The sequence below is a fragment of the Mobula hypostoma genome, chromosome 31 (assembly GCF_963921235.1).
Source record: "Mobula hypostoma chromosome 31, sMobHyp1.1, whole genome shotgun sequence".
NCBI lineage: Eukaryota > Metazoa > Chordata > Chondrichthyes > Myliobatiformes > Myliobatidae > Mobula > Mobula hypostoma.
This window is the reverse complement of record NC_086127.1, coordinates 4,354,512-4,374,943: the sequence shown is the minus strand read 5'-3', so window position 1 is coordinate 4,374,943 and position 20,432 is coordinate 4,354,512. Positions and strand designations below refer to the sequence as shown.

The 20,432-nt window shown below is 49.3% G+C and overlaps 2 protein-coding genes across 2 annotated transcripts in view; both read right to left on the bottom strand.

Moving 5' to 3' along the window:
- Positions 1-2,665, bottom strand: part of LOC134339920 (NACHT, LRR and PYD domains-containing protein 3-like) — a 99,362-nt gene extending 96,697 nt beyond the window's left edge. The window contains exons 1-2 of the mRNA XM_063036708.1: positions 2,531-2,665; positions 1,137-1,366 (exon numbers count right to left, since the gene is read on the bottom strand). Coding sequence (XP_062892778.1) covers positions 1,137-1,366; positions 2,531-2,665 — 365 coding nt within the window. The remainder of the gene's footprint in view (positions 1-1,136; positions 1,367-2,530) is intronic.
- A 1,306-nt stretch (positions 2,666-3,971) lies between these two features.
- LOC134339949 (NACHT, LRR and PYD domains-containing protein 3-like) overlaps positions 3,972-20,432 on the bottom strand; it is a 37,635-nt gene continuing 21,174 nt past the window's right edge. Inside the window, exons 7-15 of the mRNA XM_063036751.1 lie at positions 19,662-19,748; positions 15,387-15,557; positions 15,047-15,217; positions 10,688-10,858; positions 9,214-9,384; positions 8,914-9,084; positions 7,739-7,909; positions 5,115-5,282; positions 3,972-4,493 (exon numbers count right to left, since the gene is read on the bottom strand). Of these exons, the coding sequence (XP_062892821.1) occupies positions 4,388-4,493; positions 5,115-5,282; positions 7,739-7,909; positions 8,914-9,084; positions 9,214-9,384; positions 10,688-10,858; positions 15,047-15,217; positions 15,387-15,557; positions 19,662-19,748 (1,387 nt within the window). The 3' untranslated portion in view covers positions 3,972-4,387. The remainder of the gene's footprint in view (positions 4,494-5,114; positions 5,283-7,738; positions 7,910-8,913; positions 9,085-9,213; positions 9,385-10,687; positions 10,859-15,046; positions 15,218-15,386; positions 15,558-19,661; positions 19,749-20,432) is intronic.

The window sequence follows — 20,432 nt, the reverse complement described above, 5'->3', positions numbered from 1 at the left end:
ATCCAGCATTCAATCCGTCCCCATGGAGCTGAAGAATCGAGAGGAACAGGAGAAAGCATTCGGCACCAGAGGCATCGCAGGAGTTGTCAGTCAGCAATGGACTCAACGTCGGGCTGCCTTTGGGACGCCAGCTCCAGATTTTTTCCTCTGGGTTTACTCCCGGATATTTCTCCATGAGTGAACATTCCCGGAACGCAGCGGTGGTTTCAAGTCAGAATTTTCCATCTCCTCGAGGAGCTGCCAACCGCGGCTGACGAGCCCCGTCTGTCCGAAGCCATTGATTTTAAGGCGCCGGAAACTCACCTTCTGTCTTTCTCCTGTCAGTAGATAGGATGCTGCCGGCAGGCTTAGTGACTAAGCCATACGTGAAGGCCTTGTGGATTGGTTGTCAGAAGCTATTTCTGCAACCAACGCCACTGGGGGCATTTATCTCCTCTATCGTTTCCCTCACCTCCTGCCTAAGAAGCAATTATAACCCCCATCTCCCACCCCGCCACCCGTATCAGCAGACTATTGAACCAAACTGGGTAATTTCACTCAACTTCACTTGCCCCTTTACTGAAATGTGCAGACAATCTATGGACTATTCATCTTATGTTTTGAATATTTATTGTTAATTTATGTATTGCTCTTATTTCTTTGCTTTTGAATCTCCACACTTTGGGTGGAACTCGCACCTTGTTGGGGTCTTTCATTGATCTGTGACAGTTATAACCCTATTATGGATTTATTGATAATGCCCAGAAAGGAATAAATCTCGGTGTTGTTTATGGTGACAGATATGAACTTTGATGATAATCCAATCAACTTCCATGTTTCCGATGACGACCGGATCCATCCCAGCTCTGGCCGGGAGCTTATCGCTCCGTCCAGGGAGATCTCCTTCTTTTGCTCCGGTTATGTGACACACCGTGCGAGACTTCTTGTCGGTACACACCGGGCTCTCAGCCACCCAGAGAACCCAGCCCCCTGTTATCACTGCTTCCATTCCTGCGGTTTAGGTTTCAGATCAGATAAGGTCCTATGGGGCGCCTCTCTCCTGCCTAACACCTCGGAGGTGTCGTAGTCCATTTCGAGCATCGCCAGATGTTCAAAGTGGTGGAACACATCCAAGTCCGGAGCTGGTGGTCACCCACCCGTCTCTCTCTTTCCGGTCATCAGTCTCAACCCGGGGCTCTCTTGTGGCGCCCGCTATCTGCCAGAAGGACATCTGGAGCACCTCCGCCAGTTCTTTGCAACATCGCGGGTCAGCTACCTCCACCTCAAGCTCGGCCACATTGCTCCCGAGGTGTTGGGTTGGCTGGCATTTCTCGCAGGTGAATTTTGTAGGGGTGCAATTTTCCGTCAATCCGAACATAAGGCAAGACTAAGTTTGCAGAGGCTGCCTTATTAAACTTTTAGGGGCGGAAGAACTACTAAAGATTAAGTGATTGTAGTTATAAAAAAAATTAAAAGTAAACTACTATTTATACTCCTATTCCAGTTGTTCTCCCGTCGTACCGAATGGCGCCTAATGCCTAACCTGAGCTTGGATCTTCTTCGGACTTCCCAGATTTTCCTTCCCTGATAAGACGCTTTCTCCGCCGGTAAATTGTACCGCTAACCACTCTTCTTTCCGCCTGGTTAGGCCTGCAACAACTTCACCACTATCTAATTATCGGCTCCCTTTTTTTGTCAAAACACGCCATGCACCTCTATTACCTCCAGAGCCAGCGAACTGCTGAATGCAAAGGTGAAAATAACCGGCCTCGCAAAACAAGGGATAGGACGGGGAAAAAAAGTTACTTTGCGGTGACCAAACACAAGTTATGTAAGCAGCCGCGCACCATACCAAACCTCCTTCTCACTCTATCACATTCTCACTCTCTCCCAAGCAGTGCGCACAGTTGGGCTCCAGCACAACCCGGAAGTGCGTCACATTCCAACAATTAGAAACTGGTATTTACTGAGAGTTCATCAACTGCTCCGTCTCCTTGATCACCGAATCGGTGTGTAGCGAGGAAGTCGCCAGTCATGGGGTTGCCAAGGAATGAAGACGTGTCCACTGTCCCTACGGGGTTTTCATTGAGGTGGTCAGCTTTTCAGGAGACGAAGCACGGAGCCAGTGTCGCGCAATTTACCCACTAAAATGTAGCTCTTTGCAATGTGAACGGAAGGCAGAGCAGCAGAAGGAAACACACGTGGTCACGGGAGGTTGTTTTGGGAGGGTGGGTTGGGAGTTGGGGGTGCAGGGGGGAACGTACACACTTCTGACAGGAAGCGGCGGGAACTGAACCGGTGTCGCGGCCTCTGCATTAGCGTTACGCTACCGGGTCTTGCGCTCGCTATCAGCACCACCCCCACCACGCCTGTCCTCCTTTCGGCAACTAAGACCCCATCTTACAGGACACACGGAAGTGTCCGGGCTCAGCAAGGGCAGAAATAACAGAGGACCGACTGAGCGGAAGGACAAAAAAAAGGGGGGCGTCATATTCCAGACTGTCGAGCATGCTGGAACTTTCTGGAAATATTTCTCGTTTTGGCTGCTCACCTTGCTCGGAAGCTGCCGTTGTTTGTTCCAAAAGGCGAACAACTTTGTCTTACGGGTCCTCGGCGCACTCTGCGGAAAGGGCGAGATGATATTACGGCGATGAACCAGGAGCCCAGCTCTCCTCAGCCCAATCATTGCGCACCTCGTTTGCGGATGGAGGCGTTGACTCGCCGGAGAACCACTTACCTGCCTCTCAGTAATAGTCCGGCAGGGTTTGCAGGCTTGTACTTCCCAGTAGGCGGAGCTTCCTAGCGTCATGAATGGCAGCTGTGACGTCACTCTCAGGCGAGAGCCACGCCTTTTCTGCTCCCTTTGAAAGGCTGAAGTGATCAGCAGCTACCGGGATCCCTACAGCACCCGGTGACCCTGTGATCTCCGTTTCAGAGGCCGGCGTCAGGCTGTTTCCCAAGAGGGTGCGCTCTCGCAAAGCGACAGGCCCGGATGTGTATCTCGTCGGGCTCCGACAACCCTGCGCCAACCAACCGGCACTGTTGTTCAAGGGCATTTGCAATCTCTCCTAGTTAGAGTCGGAAGTTCCTAGCTGTTTCCAAAAGGCAACAATTATAGCACTGTCCAAAACAGGGTGAGCTGACTGAATGGCGATCGACGGTGATGAAGTGCTTTGAGAGGTTGGTTATGACTAGAATTAACTCCCGTCTCAGCAATGACCTGGACCCACTGCATCTTGCCTAATTGCACAATAGGTCTACGGCGCAGGAAATCTCACTGGCTCTTCACGGGGCCTTCGATCACCTGGACAATAACAGTCCCTATGTCAGGATGTTGCTTATCGCCTATAGCTCAGCGTTGAACACCATCATTCCCACAGTTCCGACGGGAAAGCTCCACAACCTGGGCCGCTGTACCTCCCTCTGCAATTGGATCCTCGGCCTCTTCACCGGTAGACCACAACGTGTGCGGGCCGGAAGGAGCAGCACCTGCCTTCATCCCGTAATCTTAATGCTCTCACTGATCAAGAATCTGTCATCCTCCCCTTTAAATGTAGCCAATGACTTGTCCCGACAGCCGCCTGTGACAAAGGTGAGTGCTTATTACTGTGCATAAAATAACGAGGGTTTCCAGAGGAGAGGAGGAAAGTTGAAATGGAGATTTAGGCGGCAAACTTTGTTTGCACAGAAAGTGGTGGGTGCCCGGAAAGCCGGGCCAGGGACGGTGGCGAAAGTGGACGTGACAGCGAGCTTGAAGAGGCACAGTCAATAAATGGACCGTGTGCCGGCAAAAGGGTCCTAATTTTATTTGGCACCTACAAGAGCTGGCTGAGGGGCCGTACAACCATCCGTTCCCTGAACCAGCATGGATAACTCCATTCATCTCAGCTCTGCACTAAGTCCACACTCAAGGACCCTACAAGTCATGTTCTCAGGATTATTTAGTTTTTATAAAAATTTTATTTGCGCAGTTTGTCTAGACCTGCGCATTTGTTGAGTGTCTCTCTTTGTGTGTACTTTACCCATGGGAAAGTTGTACAGGATCTTGAGATCTCAGCCCATCAAGTCGGGCACAGTTGCCCAATGAGCGCGAGTGGGGATGACCCTTCATCCACTGTCACTCTCCAACTATCAGGTGTTCTGAACCAGTGCAGATAACTCCACTCACCTCATCCCTGAACTGATTCACTTTCACACACTCTACAACTCTCATTCTCAGTATTGTTTAGGTATTTATTTATTTATTATTATTTATTTTCCCCTGTATTTACACAGTTGGTCTTTGTTGCACATTGCTTGCTTGTCAGTCTTTGTGTGTACTTTCTCATTAATTCCCTTGTATTCCAGCGGTGTTCCCACTCGGGAGGAAGGTCAGTCCCAGAAACCTCACTCCCCGGGGCGTTGACGTTCATGGATCGTAACTCCTTTGGATATCCACTCTCAGTCTGGGCCTGGTCCCCTGCAGTGACTGCAGCTGCTTCTGCCCCTCTGCGCTGAACTGATTCTCCCAAAGCCTGAAACAGATCGGAAAATGAATGGGAATGCAACTGATTTCACAAGGCACTCTGTGAGCAGTGGATACCAGAACAGGGAGGGTCCGCGTTGTCGAAAAGCCTCACTCCAAACACATTAGGGAGGGTTGTATCCTTGGCAATGAACCGCAATTTGCGTGATGAGAGGACGGGATGAGACTGATTCTCTGGGGCAGGGGAGGCAGAGGGGGTCGAGGCTGAGGCTGGATGCTCCTTTTGTAGGTGTAGTTATCAGGGACAATTGCACTGTCCCTGACTTGATCATAATGGTAGTAGAGAAGGTGAGGGCCATGATTTCTCACTTAGGGCTGGGAAGAAGGACGAAGGTAAGAGGGAAAGATTTGAGGAGCAATCTCTTTACGTAGTGGGTAAGTGGAATGAGCTGTCATAGCTGTAGAGGTGGGTACAATTACACTGTTCAAGAGACATTTAGACAACTGCGTGGACAGTGAAGGTTTGGGGGTGATGTTGAGCACATAAAGGCAAATAGGGCTGGCTCATGCTGGCACGGATGAGATGGGCCAAAGGGCCTCTGCCCGTCTTCCCCACCCCCATCCCCACGTGACTCTATCCATCACTGTCACTGTTAACGGAGACACTCACTTGATCCGCTCCAGGTTCTCGCGGGACTGTACCAGGAGGCAGAGCGCGGGCACAGACAGGTCCGTGAATGAGTTCGATCCCAGGTTCAGCTGCGTGACAGAGCGGTTGATGCCGAGGGTGGTGACCAGGTCGTCGGTGCAGGAATCCGTGAGCTCCGCCGCGTACAGACTGCAGGTCAGAGAGAGAACAGGATTGGTGGGGAGTCGGGAAATGCCCGGAGCGGTGATCGCAGCGTGGGATCGGGCGGCCTTGCAAGCTTCTCTACCTTCCATCATGGTGTGGAGGCAGTCAGCCTCCAGCAGCCGGCTCTACAACTCATGTCCTGAGTGTCAGCTGTTTAGGTAGTTACGAATTGCATTTCTGTATTCATTTGAGGGCATTTGCAGAATGTGGTTTCTTTTGTTGACTAATAATTTGTCTGACATTATTTGTGTGTAGTTTTTCATTGATTCTATTGAGGTTCCTTGCACCTACCTTTAATTCCCGCAAGAAAATGAATCCCATTATAGAATGTTGTGACATATATGTATTTTACATCTGAAGTTCATCAGACAAAGGATCAGAATTAAGCCAATTGCCTCCCCGCCCCCCCCAACCCCTGAGTCTGCTCTTCTATTCCATCATTTCCCTCTCAGCCCCTATCTAGTGCCACGGGCTAATGCAGGTAGGAATGGGGTGATAGCACGGATGAATGAGTGGCTGAGGAGATGGTGCAGGGGATAGGGTTTCATGTTGTTGGATCATTGGAACATTTTCTGGGGAAGGGGTGACCTGTACAAGAGGGACAGGTTGCACCTGAACTGGAGAACAAATATCCTGGCCGGGAGATTTGCCAATGTTACTTGGGAGAGTTAGGAAAGTAGGGGAAGAATCAGACGGGAAGGTGGATGTCAGGGAAAGTATTTCGAGGCAAAATCAAAATAACAGGTCTGATGGGTTAGATAATTTGAAGTGTGTGGATTGTAATGCAAGGAGTATTCTAGGCAAGTGTGATGAACTCGGAGCAATGGATCAGTACCTGGATGTACAATGTTGTGGATGCTACTGAAACTTGGTTGAGAGAGAGGGGCAGGAATGGGTGATTGTGTGGCAAGATTTTTAAGAAGGAGGTAAAGAGGGTGGGGTTTGCACTACTATTTTGGGATAATATCACAGCTGCACCTAGGGGTGACATAATGGTGGGGGGGGGGTCAGACAATGAGTCCATTTGGGAGAACTTAGGAACAGGAAGGGTGCAATCACACTGGTGGGTTTCTACCAGAGTCAACCCCCTCCATAACCACCAGGACATTGAGGAATGGATATGTAATCAGATTAAGCAACTGTCTAAAAATAGTAGGGCTGTTGTCATGGGGAATTTCAACTTCCCGATTATAAACTGGCACCTTCTTAGTGCAAGGGGTTTAGATGGTGTAGAACTTGTTAAGTGTATCCAGAAGGGTGACATAATTCAATATGTGGACCATCGAGAGGGGGGACTCTACTGAACCCGATGAGCGGCCATGAGAAGTCCTTGACAAGTAGGAACAAAGTGAATCCCAAGGCACTCTATATGTACATCTTGAGCAAGAGAATAACGAGGGAGCTGTTAGGACCACTCAGTGTTAAAGAGGTGAACATTTGCTTGGATGTGGAGAATGTGAGTGAGGTACTTAATGAGAACTTTGCTTCAGTATTTATCAAGGACAGGGAAGTCAGTGCTGAGTGTATGTCGGTCAGGGTGTTTAGAGGTCAAGGAGAAGGAGGTGTTGGGCCTCCTAATGAGTATTAAGGTGGACTTTATGGGATTTACTCCAGATTATTGAAGGAGTCTAGACGCCAGGTTATTCGTGTCATCTCCAGGCACAGCCGAGATCCCAGAGGTCTGGTGAGTGGCAAATGTTTAAGATCGGAACAAGGGAAAATCCTGGGAACTACAGACCAGGGAGTCTCACATCAGTTGTAGGAAAGTTACTGGAAAAAAATTCTTAGGATAGGAAATATGAGTATTTGGAAATCCATGGCCTAATCAGGGAGTGCCAGGATGGCTTTGTGCTGGGTGGGTTGTGCCTAACCAACATGATTGAGTATTTTGACAAGGTGTCGAGAGAGATTGATGAGGGTAGGGTAGTAGATGATGTCAACATGGATTTCAGCAAAGACGTTTGACAAAGTCCCTTATCCAGAAGATTTAAATGCATGGGGTCCACAGAGAATCGGCTGCTTGGATTCAGAACTGTTAAGGGCAAGATCCTTGTTACTGAGCCGAGAGATCTTGGAAGTGGCAAGACAGGTGGCCAAGGTGGTTAAGAAGGCTTCCAGAATGCTTGCTTCTATTAATTGAGGCACGGCAACTTCACAAAACTGTTCAGTCCACATCTGGAGTATTGAATACAGTTCTGGTCAGAATGGATGCCAAGGCTTTGGAGAGGGATGTTTTCTGGTTCAAAGGGCACGTGCTATCATGAGATGCAGTTAACTTGGGCAGAGGGGTAGAGAAAGGAAAGGGGGAGGGGAGGAGAGAGTGAAGGGAGTGGGAGGGGGTGAAGGAGAGGGAGAGGGAGAAGGAGGAGAAGAACCTGCTGCCATCCTGTGTGGCTGATGGCTGCTTTTGCAAAGGCGATCTCTCGGAGTCTGCAGCCTACCCCAGTTTCTGTAGACGGCAGCCGGCTTTCCTCAGAGCTGCCGAGAGCAGCTTCACTCCGGAATCTCTCAGCTCGTTCCTTCCGAGGTCCAACTCCACCAGTGAGTGGTTTGCCTTGACGGCGGAGGCGAGGTACCTGACGTATGGAGCCATGAGGCCGACGGCTCGGAGTCTAGGGGAGGGGGGATGGGGAGAAAAGACCGTTTATCAATCACAAAGACAATGGGACCGACAACAAAATAATTTTGATTATCGAGTCTTAGAAAACAGAACAGAGAACAGTACGCACAACACAGGCTCTTCCCCACATGCAGGGGTGATGACCTTTTAATTTTAAAATGGATAACCCAACATTTTTCTAATAATCATATGCCTTCTTAAATACTGGTAATGTACAGACCTGAGATATTTATATATATAAAGATAGATTATAGATATATATATTTAGATATAGATGTAGATATAGATATATGTACAAATATATATGTGTGTAAGCCTAAGACTTTTGCACAGTACTGTATTTGGGTTGAAATACGATAGTGTTTGGGAAACAGGAACAAGAGGACATAGCCTTGCACTGGGTCAGTTTCATTCATTGTTATTTGGTAACTGGAAAGGCAAGACATACTTGGTCCTGGGTTGGATTCAAAGTCAGTGTCACTTCGTTCTCAAAATACATATACGTCACCCTGAAATTCACTCCGTTACAGGCATTTAGGGAAAAACAAAGAGATACAAGCGAATCACCGAGAAAGCTCAGACCAAGATGGACAAGCAACCGATGTGCAAAAGAAACCACATTGTGCAAATACAAAAACTTAAATAACTAAACAAATAAAGAAACAAGCAAACAAATTAATTAAGTAATTAATATTTCCTGGAGTGGACTTGGGGCCAGATCGAAGCGGCAGATCCCAGGCTCGGAAGCAAGGAACAAGGGGATTCACGCGCCATTAAAATGGGTTCTATTGCATTCTTCTGTTTTGTGGCTGCCTGCAAAGAGATAAATCTCAGTGTTGTATACTGTATCAATACAGCGGAGCAAACTCTGTGGGTCAATGGACAATTGTGCTCCTGTGTCTTACAGCCTTATGATCATCTGCCCTGCAGTGAACCCATCTTGCCTGATCTAGTGGGGGTAAGTGACAGAACGAGGTGCGAAGGGGTTTCACTTACCGGAGCTTCTCCAATTTGCAATCGGGACTTTTGAGAGCCTTGGACAATTGCTTCACCCCCAAATCTCCCAGCTGATTGTAACTCAGGTCCAACCCTGTCAGTGACGAGCCTGCGCCGAGAGCGGAGGCGAGATCCTTGACACAGGAACCTGTGAGGCCATTCTCATCGAGCCTGGAGATTGGAGATACGGGTGAAACTGGAGACCGGCACACGACACAGTCTTCATTACCGGTGGGAATGACGTTTAATGTCAGGCAGCCAGTGACTGTCAATGCAATCTGACCCGAACCCCATACTCACTGCAGTCTCTGTAGTTTACAATCCCGCTTCTTCAGTGTCGCGGTCAGCAGTTTGACGCCTACATCCCCCAGTTCGTTAATGCCGAGCTTCAACTCCACGAGCGAGGGGTTCGCACTGACAATGGAGGCAAGATCCGCAGTGCAGGCAGCAGTGAGATTGTTACATATTAGCCTGGAGAACCCATGAAGAAGAGCAGGGCAGAAAATAAAGTCAGTTGTGACACCGCCACCCCCCGCCCCCAGAGCGTAGCGATAGCTCTACCCAATGGAAAGGTAGAGGGTTCACTGTCAGCAAAGCTCGAAACTCAAAAGGAGATTTTCAGCCCTATCCAATGTAGACTGAGTGGCCACTTTACTCGGGATCACCCCAGCACCCATTAAAATTACCAAATCTGGTCATTCCTAAACATTAAACTAATTAAAAGGAAAAGACAGTATCTGAAATCGGAGAACCGGTTTGTTCTTTAGGTGATGCACACACATATCCAGTGTTAGCCCAATGAGGTATGCAAATCGCATCTTTATACAAAACAACACCATAATTAGTGAGTTAAATGAACAAGGATGCTTACTCAATCAATATAAATAAGAGATTACTCAAATTCTGTTGAAATATTAAATACACAAAAGCCACTAGGTGCCTGTTCATGGTCTTCTGCTGCTGTCGCCCACCCATCTCCAGGTTCAACGTGTTGTGCATTCAGAGATGCTCTGTGTCACACCAGTGATGTCACTCCTGGTGACTCGAGTTACTGTCAGGGTAGTATATGGTGACATATATGTACCTCGATTATAAACTAACCTTGACCTTTGAAACCCCTATCTTTCTGTCATTTTCCAGTCATTCCTAACGATCATCAGTGCCTTCTGACACTTATACTGTTTTGCAAGTTGTTGACATTATCTGCATCACATGTTTTTCCAAATACCTTCGCCTGAGCGAAGTGATTCACGCAGATGGTCTGAACGCTTCTGGGGACAGAGATCTCCAGTGCCCGAAAGTAATGTTCAGAGTGCTGACTTTCTGAGTACACAAATGTCCCAACTATTGATTGACCTGTGACCAGGTCTGATGTGGGGAGTGACAAATCAGTCTGGTCCGGAAGCCTCTTTGAACTCAGTCACGATGGTGCAAATAAATTAGCCAGTGTTGTCTGGCTTGACCCAGGCCAATTAAAATAACCCTGTTGTCTTACGTTGATGAAACATGGGCTTACAAGACTTTGCTGTTTACTTGCTTATGACAAGAAGCTGAGGAATGAATATTATAAGTTTAACTTTGTCGCAAAGAACTCTGAATACTTGGAAAGGTCATTCTACTCCGTTAGAAAGCTGAGGTTGGCAATAACCATTTCACACCCCGGAAAGTGATGTCTGTCTCACCATAACTCCAATCAGGCAGTTGCAATCAGCACCATGCTGGTATTAAAACTAATGTGAACACCTAGAGACTAGAATAACAGTCTAGAACTTACCCCAGACTCTGTAATTTACACTCCGGGTCCCTCAGAGCCTCAGACAGAAATTTCACTCCCGAATCTCCCAGTGTATTTTTACTGAGGTCCAGCTCTCTCAGTGATCGGTTTGTGCTGAGAGCGAAGGCGAGATCCTCAGCACCAGAATCTGTGAGTTCAACACGCGTCAGACTGTAAGTGAACAAGAGAGAGAGAGGGGAGAGGGAGGAGAGAGAGAGCAAGAAGAGAGAGGGAGCATAGAGAGAGAGGGAGCAGAGATAGAGGGAGAAGAGAGAGAGGAGAGAAAGAGGGAGAATAGAGAGAAGGGAGAAGAGAGAGAGAGGGAGCAGAGAAAGGAAGAGAGAGAGTCAGGAGATAGAGGGAGAAGAGAGAGAGGAAGAGAGAGAGGGGGAGGAGAGAGGGAGCGAGAAGGGGAGAAGAGAGGGAGAGGAGAGAGAGGTAGAGAGAAGGGGAGAAGAGAGAGAGGGAGAAGAGAGAGAGGGAGAGAGATAGAGGGGGAAGAGAGAGAGAGAGAGATTGACTATTACACAGTACTGTACTTGTCAATGTGGAGCAGAGCACGAGTTTGCAATTCTGACAGAGCAAAGGATGTTGGGAACATTGAGGGTGGAGCTGGGTCTTGGTTCGGTGGAAGATGAAGAGAGAAGACACTGGAGAGAACCGGTTGTAGGATTCGACCCGGAGGGGGACCGTGATTCAATGGAGCAAGGTGCAGAGCTCAACAGAGGATTGATGAATATGTATGACTTTTGGAAGGGTTGAGCTCCAACTTGTGCACATTTGACTGTTTAATTACAATGGGCCCTTTCTGTTTGTTTCTTTCCTTTCTTCACTAACCATTTAGTTAAGTTAATATTCATAAATATAATTCCTTTAATTGTATGCAGTGTGCTGTCTGCTGTTTCTTGGCAGTGACGCAGCAAATCACCCAGCATCCACACAACCGGGGTTTGGGGTGGGAGGGCCATCCCAATCCCACGGGGATTTGGTGGGACTGGAGCACGTGTCCCCCTAGAAGTATGCAGCCCAAGGAAACCGAGGTTTCACGTGTGTTAAGGGACTTGCTGTGGTGTTTTGGCCTGACATGCAACAATAAACAACATTAAAGAGTTCGGAAGAAGAGAAAAAGATATGGTATAAAAGTAAGTTAGAAATGATAGATTTTTAAGTTAGCAGTTAAATTCCTTTGTTGGTGCATGGCCAAGTGGTTAAGGTGTCAGTCCAGCGATCTGAAGGTCGGCAGTTCGAGCCTCAGCTGAGCCAGCGTGTTGTGTCCTTCAGCAAGGCACTTAACCACACATTGCTCTGCGACGACACCGGTGCCAAGCTGTATCGGCCCTAGTGCCCTTCCCTTGGACAACATCAGTGGTGTGGGGAGGGGATACTTGCAGCATGGGCAACTGCCGGTCTTCCATACAACTTTGCTCAGGCCTGCGCCCTGGAAACCTTCCCAAGGTGCAAATCCACGGTCTCACAGGACTTAACGGATGCCTATTATCATTACTAAATTCCTTTAAAGACGGCGTGATGTTTGTTGCCTTCTTGTTTCAATAGAAGTGAGCTTCTGGAAAAGGTAGTTGACAGGGAGGAGAGTGTCTGCTGTAATTCTTCCTCCCTGCTTCCTTGTCTTGGAAAAATGGCGACCAATAGCCTTTCCTGACACCCTGACAGATCGCTGCAGCCCCTGCCTGTTGTGGAAGGATGCTGCACCGAAGCAGACAGTGATGGCCGATGTCAGGATGCTGTCTGTGACGGCAGTGTAAGTCTGGGGAAGGAGAAATTTTTTTTAACCATCTGCCTCTGATTAGGACAGGAGGACCAAGAACCGAATGGCCGAAGGGGAGTGACTGTTCCCAAATCTGGGAGAAGAGGGCAAGGCCTGGGTGTCAGGGACTGTGGATGACAGGCGCTGCTTCAAGCAGGCGTGAGCAACGGCGAGGGGGGAGGGTGCCTGTAGTGACACACAGCAGGTCAGGGGGCATCTGCAGAAAGGTGCAAAGTGTCAGTGATTCTGGTTGAGAATCTTTACCAGGACTTGGGGGTGGGGGAGGGGGAGGTCGGGGGAGAAGCTAAAATAAGGTGGGGGAGGGGAAGGAGTACAAGATGGCGAAGCCCGTGAGTGGGTGAAGGGGGGTGGTGGTGGAAATGAAGTGTGGAAGATGGGAAGTGATAGGCTGGGCCCCCAAATCCTGAGTACAGGGCTACGGTAGGAAACTTCGTCACATGGTGTGAGCAAAATTATCTGCAGCTTAATGTGAAAAAGACTAAGGAGCTGGTGGTAGACCTGAGGAGAGCTAAGGTACTGGTGACCCATGTTTCCATCCAGGGGGTCAGTGTGGACATGGTGGAGGATTACAAATACCTGGGGATACGAATTGACAATAAACTGGACTGGTCAAAGAAGACTGAGGCTGTCTACAAGAAGGGTCAGAGCCGTCTCTATTTCCTGAGGAGACTGAGGTCCTTTAACATCTGCCGGACAATGCTGAGGATGATTTACGAGTCTGTGATGGCCAGTGCTATCATGTTTGCTGTTGTGTGCTGGGGCAGCAGGCTGAGGGTAGCAGACACCAACAGAATCAACAAACTCATTCGTAAGGCCAGTGATGTTGTGGGGATGGAACTGGACTCTCTCACGGTGGTGTTTGAAAAGAGGATGCTGTCCAAGTTCAATGCCATCTTGGTCAATGTCTCCCATCCACTACATAATGTACTGGGTGGGCACAGGAGTACATTCAGCCAGAGACTCATTCCACCAAGATGCAGCACAGAGCATCATAGGAAGTCATTCCTGCCTGTGGCCATCAAACTTTACAACTCCTCCCTTGGAGGGTCAGACACCCTGAGCCAATAGGCTGGTCCTGGACTTATTCCCGGCATAATAGTTGAAGAAGTTTGGTCTGGGTCCCCAAATCCTAAGAACTTTCTACAGGGGCACAATTGAGAGCATCCTGACTGGCTGCATCACTGCCTGGTATGGGAACTGTACTTCCCTCAATCGCAGGACTCTGCAGAGAGTGGTGTGGACAGCCCAGCGCATCTGTAGATGTGAACTTCCCACTATTCAGGACGTTTACAAAGACAGGTGTGTAAAAAGGGCCCGAAGGATCATTGGGGATCCGAGTCACCCCAACCACAAACTGTTTCAGCTACTACCATCCGGAAAACAGTACCGCAGCATAAAAGCCAGGACCAACAGGCTCCAGGACAGCTTCTTCCACCAGGCCATCAGACTGATTAATTCACACTGATAGAACTGTATTTCTATGTTATATTGACTCCTGTTGTAGATGCCATTTATTACAAATTACTTTAAATTGCACATTGCACGTTCAGACAGAGATGTAACGTTGTGGCGACCCACTTTCTGGCACCCACGAACCGGCTCACGAAACAGCGCGCGCAGGCAGAGGGCCGGCAGCAAAAAGGGCGCCAGGCCATCTTCACCAGCAGGGAGAAAATCCCGCGCGCAGAAAGGGTCTGGGAATATGCATTCCCCACAGTAGTCCCGCCCAGGGAGGGCGGGAACGGGAAGGCTTTAAAGCGGGCCGCGAAGTTTGAATAAATCTCTTTCATCGCAACTCTAACTCACCGACTCCATGTGGTTATTCTAGCGCTGTGTGTAGCACATCACTACAATGTAAAAATTTTTACCTTTACTCCTCATGTATGTGAAGGGTGTAAGAAATAAAGTCAATTGAATTGAATTCAATTCGGTTGGGTCGGATCGGAGGGGAGGGTGTGTCAGGAGAGAAAGGGAAGAAAGGGAAGGAGGGGGGGGAGTACCAGAGGGAGATAAGAAGAACAGGAAGAGGGGAGGAATTACCGGACATGAGAGAACGCGACGTTCATGCCATCAGGTTGGGGGCTACCAAGACGGAATATCATGCGTGTTTCCCGCAGCCCGAGGTTGGCCGCATCGTGACCATGGACCTGCGAGTCGGAACGGGAATGGGGAGCGGGAGTAGGATGGTTCCCCACTGGGACATCCTGCCTGCTGTGGATGTGGCACTGCGTGGGCTCCAAACAGACAGTGCCCCGATCTACGTGGGGTCTCACCAGTATAGATGAGGCCAGACAGGGAGCACCAGATGCAGTAAATCACCTCAGCAGACTCCCAGGTAAAGTGTTGCTTTGCCCGGCGTGACTGCGTGGAATCCTGCATGTGGAAGGAGGTAGAGAGGAGGTGACTGGGCAGGTGTAGCACTCGCTCCACTTGAGGGCTAAATGCCAGGAGGGAGATCAGTGAGGAGGGACGAGTGGGCGAGGGAGTCACAGGGAGAGCCATTCCTGCGGAGAGTGGGAGTGGCGGAGCCAGAGATCGATGGTAAGGTCAGACTCCCACAGCCTGGTACTCACTCCAGTTTCTGCAGTTTACTCTCCGGGTCCCTCAGAGCCGCAGACACCAGTTTCACTCCCGAATCTCCCAAGTCATTAGACCCAAGGTCCAGCTCCGTCAGTGATCGGTTTGTTCTGAGAGCGGAGGTGAGATCCTCGGTGCCAGAATCTGTGAGACCGACGTTCCACAGCCTAGAAACAAGAGCGAGAGAGTGAGAGAGAGAGAGAGGGGGGTTGGGGGGGGGGAAGAGAGAGAGAGAGAGAATGAGAATGAAAGGCATGTAGAGGCAAATTCCCAGTGCCTATCGGTGACTCAATGTTCAGTAGGTGCAAACACCATCTCTCACATCCTGGTGCTTACCCCAGTATCTGAAGTTTACAGTTCGGGTCTCTCAGAGCTGCAGACAGCAGTTTCACTCCGGAATCTCCCAGTGCATTACCACGCACGTCCAGCTCCATCAGTGACCTGTTTGTCCTCAGCGCGGAGGCTAGATGGTTAACATCAGGGTCCTGAAGGCCACTGTGGTTCAGCCTGTGGATCAGAGAAAGATGGAAGTGGGAAGGTTGCATGATTCAGGGTAGAGGGATCAGGGTTCAGGATGCAAGATACAAGATACATGATCACTCATTGTCATTCCTCAGTGTACAAGTCTAAAGGGGAACAAAATATCTGTTTCTCCTGATCTGATGAGACCCTATGTTGGTCAACATTGACCGTGGACGCTGCATCCCGGCTCTTTAAGTAATACGCAAGCCAGGGCAGTATGATATGGAGAGAACATAAGAACGTGAGAAATAGGAGCAGGAGTCGGCCATCTGGCCCGTCGAGCCTGCTCCGCCATTCAATAAGATCACAGCTGATCTGACCATGGATTCATCTCCACCTGCCTGCCTTTTCCCCGTAACTCTTATGTGACGAGAAACCAAGTTATCAGAAGATTGATGCTAACGAGAAAGAGATAAGGGGGACAATGGAGGAACGTTCAAAATGTTAATGAGAGAGAAGAGAGAGATAATAGAAAAGAAACACAGTTCAGAATATTGGCAAACCAGTTGCTTTGAACCTGAACTGTTTGAAGTTGGATGGACAGGCAATACCCCAGCAGGGGAATAAAAAGTACAGGTTCGCTAAGGCACAACACACACCACAAGATCATGAGATAACGAGACCCTGGAAGAGCGGTGTGCCCCCACAAGTTGGTGGAAGTTTGGAGGTCTGATTCGAGGGAACCGGCCATAGACTGACAGGGTGAAAAGGTACAATCGGCGGGAACCTGGTGTGTGTGTCCGCCCTAGCCTGGGTGCCGGGTTCACTGCGGAAGAACGGTCATATCCGGAACTGAGGGGTCACAGTCGGTGACCACAGCGGGATAGAAGACATAAAAGGGTCCGCCCGAAAGCCAACTGCGAAGAACATCAAAGGTCTGCTTGAATCAAAATTTGCATTTCTCTCTCTCTCTCTCTCTCCAACAGCACAATAGCAATTACTGTGAACTGTACAAAGCTGAACTGAACTCTGCGTCACTTAAGACTGATCATTTTACCCCTAGACCGCGATAGAGCTTGGTTGATTCCTGTTACCCTAGTCCTGTGTACATGCGTGTTTTATCATTCCTAACCTGTTGCATTTATATCTGTACGATTAGAGTACTGTGTTACTTATTTCTTTAATAAAACTTTATTAGCTTCCAGTAATCCAGACTCCAACTAGTGGTCCACTTCTGCTGGTTTGGTAACCCAGTTACGGGGTACGTAACACTTAATTCCCCTATGATGCAAAAACTGGTCCAACCTTGTCTTCAATATATTTACTGAGGTCGCCTCCCACTGCTTCGTTGGGCAGAGAATTCCACAGATTCACCACTCCCTGAGAAAAGCAGTTCCTCCTCATCTCCGTCCTAAATCTTCTCCCCTGATTCTTGAGGCCGTGTCCCCTAGCTCCAGTCTGACCTACCAGTGGAAAGAACGTTTTGCCTCTCTCTTAGCTATGCCTTTCATAATTTCAGATGTTTCTATTGGATCTCCGCTCACCCTTCTGAATTCCGGCAAGTACAGTCCCAGGCGACTCAGTCTCTCCCCATATTCTAACCCCTTCGTATCTGGAAATATATGTAAGACAAGTTTGATTTTCTTCTGTTCTTATATTCATCCATCATGAAGTACTCATCATTTATTTCTCACGATTATTATTTTAAAAGAAAATTCTTTTTGGCTTTGCACAGCTTCTTGTCTTTTGCACACTGTTTGCTTCTCTGTACTGTTGGGTGCGGTCTTTCACTGATTCTATTGTGGTTCATGTAGTTACTGTGACTGCCCACATGAAAATGGATCTCAGGCTTATATATCGTAACATCTCTTGGCTCCATCCCTCCCCCTCCTGTCTTCTCCTATCATTTTGGATCTCCCCCTCCTCCTCCCGCTTTCAAATCTCTTACTCACTCTTCCTTCAGTTAGACCTAACGAAGGGTCTCGGCCTGAAACGTCGACTGTACCTCTTCCTAGAGATGCTGCCTGGCCTGTTGCGTTCACCAGCAATGTTTATGTGTGTTGCTTGAATTTCCAGCATCTGTAGATTTCCTCGTGTATACCTTATATCTCTTCATTTCCCTCTTTCCAGCTTAATCGGTTCTCTTTTTAACCGCAAGGTAACCAAAACTGCACACCGTGGCAGCAAACGCGGCGGGAGTGGCTAATACCAGGTAATTGGACGAAGGTGTAGGCGGGGTGTCAGGTGTTGTTTTAACATGGAGTGGTGGGTGCATGGAACGCCCTGCCGAGTCTGGCGGTAAGGGCGGATACCTTATGGTCATTTAAGAGACTCTTTGAAAGGCATTTGGATGACAGAAAATGGAGGGCTACCAGCGGGAGGGGTTAGTTTGATCTTGGATAGGTTAAAAGATCGGCACAATATCATGGGCAGAAGCACCTGCGCTGTACTGAAATGCGTTCTGTTCTACCTGAGCGCAGTGTTGCGGAGAAAAGCCGCTGAAATGAATATCAGACGTTTCACCAGGAATGAGGTGGGTAGTAGTTACGGGAGAGGCGTCTGGCCTACACCTTCGGGTTCACCGTTCCCGCGCCGGGACGGCGGAGAACGGTGGCGCCGCTCCTTTGGGCCACACTGCCCCGGGTGAGACGGGGAGCGGGCCTGACGCCGTCTTGACAAGTTCAAAGCGAAGGGACCGTCCTAGCGGGGAAGGCGCGCTATATTTAACCGAATTTCCCTGCAACCGATGGTAGAAATATCGGGAGCGGTGCTTCCACAATGTCCCCTGCGATCATTCGCTCAGTCCCCTCGCTCACGCCTTCTCTCTCTTTCAACAGCGAACCTGCTGACAACGGTGGTCCTCCTCAGGGGGAACTGCGGCCTTTCCCTCTACATGGTGGCCATGGCAACAGCGGATCTCCTGGTGATGGTATTCAGTCTAGTCGGCTACCACGTGGTCATGTACCAATTCCCGGCCTCCTTCCTGTCCTACACCGCCGCCTGTAAGGTCGTGCTCTCTTTCATGTCCATGAGCCTGCACTTCTCCGTTTGGTACACAGTCTTGTTCACCTTTGACCGCTTTGGGGCCATCTGTTGCCAGAAGTTTAAAACCATGTATTGTACGGTGAGGGCAGCCTCGGCGGGCATAATAACTGTGTCCGTTCTGCTGTGTTTCCACAGCCTTCCGTATCTGTTCGAGTACAAATCAGCACGGATAATTAACGGCTTTCTTTGGGGCTGTCAGCCCAGCGCTTGGTTCTTCACATCGCCTGTAGGTGTCGCATTCTCCTTCTCGCGAGGCATTTTAACGGCGATTGTTCCTTTCTGCGGGGTCCTCTTGTTTACCTGCCTCACCGTCAGGCGCATTTTAGTGGCGAGTAATGCTCGCCGCGGACTCCGGCGACGGGGCAGCGAGCGGGATCCCGAGATGGAAAGCCGGAGGAGATCCGTCATTCTCCTCTTCAGCGTGTCGGGCAGCTTTCTCCTGCTGTGGGTGACCGCCACCGTCAACTTCCTGACCAGCAAGCTCACCGGCACGGCGCATTACGCCGGCGACTACACCGAGCCTGCCTACATCGTCACGGAGGCCGGCTACATGCTCATGTACCTGAGTTCGTGCACTAACGCCTGCATTTACGCAGCCTCGCAGACGAAGTTCAGAGAGGAGCTGGGCGCCGTGTTGAGATGTCCGGCGGTGCTGAATCTGATATTACTTCAAAGACAGTGAAGTCAAACTAGGGGCACACGCGAAGTGCTTGCGTTCCTCCGGCACTTCGTGCGCGTGCTTGCGTTCCTCCGGCACTTCGTGCGCGTGCTTGCGTTCCTCCGGCACTTCGTGCGCGCGCTTGCGTTCCTCCGGCACTTCGTGCGCGTGCTTGCGTCCCTCTGGCACCTTGCGCGCGTGATGCTGTTGTTGGGCTTTAACAAGCTGACTTGCCTCCGTCTGCGTGTACTTTGATAATCAATTTACTGTAAACTTTTGAAACAGTCCACGGGCAGAGTGAGTGGGATCCTTCATGATATTTATGGTCTGAATATTGTTAGTCTTAACGAGCAGTTGCAATACTCGAGCCCTCAAGATCAATCTATTCAACAGTTATTAAAGAATTATTAGTTCATCAGCACACAGTCGCCCAGCCTTTCACTCACCACAGTCTCTGGATTTGACAGCCGGGGACTCTCAAAGCCGCAGACACAACTTTCCCTGCAGAATCTCCCAGGTGATTGAAACCTAATCTGCAAAAGACAGAGGAGGTGACAGACAAATTGATTCAAGTTCAAGCTCAGGTTTATCGACACTCGTCCACACACATGTATAAGGCTAAATGAAACATTGTTCCTCTGAGCCCAAAGTGCAACACAGTACACAGACGGTCCTGTGCTAAAGTCTAAGGATTGGAGAGCGAGTTTTTAAATCTAGCAGCAGAAAAGGATGGTGAAGGCTCGCTGGAGGGGTGTGGGATAGATGGCACAGAGAGCGTGCGTGGGGGGGGCAAGGGGTGTAATCATACCCAGCCCTGAGACACTGGGTCAGGTCATTTGATTCCAAACAATCATTTTATTGATCGGTACAGAATGTCTGTCTGGTGCTTCTCGCTCCTGTTCCCATTTCCCGACCATGGTTCTCTTCTCCCTGCCCCCCTTCACACGCTCAATCCACAATAGAAACCCATATCAGAATCAGGTTTATCGTCACTCACATGGGTCATGAAATTAGTTTTTTTTTGTGGCAGCAGTACAGTGCGATACGTAAAATCACTACAGCACTGTGCAGAAGCCTCAGGCAGCACAGATATCGAAATGTACCTGAGACTTTTGCACAGTACTGCAGTCGCACAGAGCAGATATCGTTACGATCCAGTGTTTAAAAGGCATCCGTTAGTCTTGCGAGACCATGGATCTGCGCCTGGAAAGCCCGCA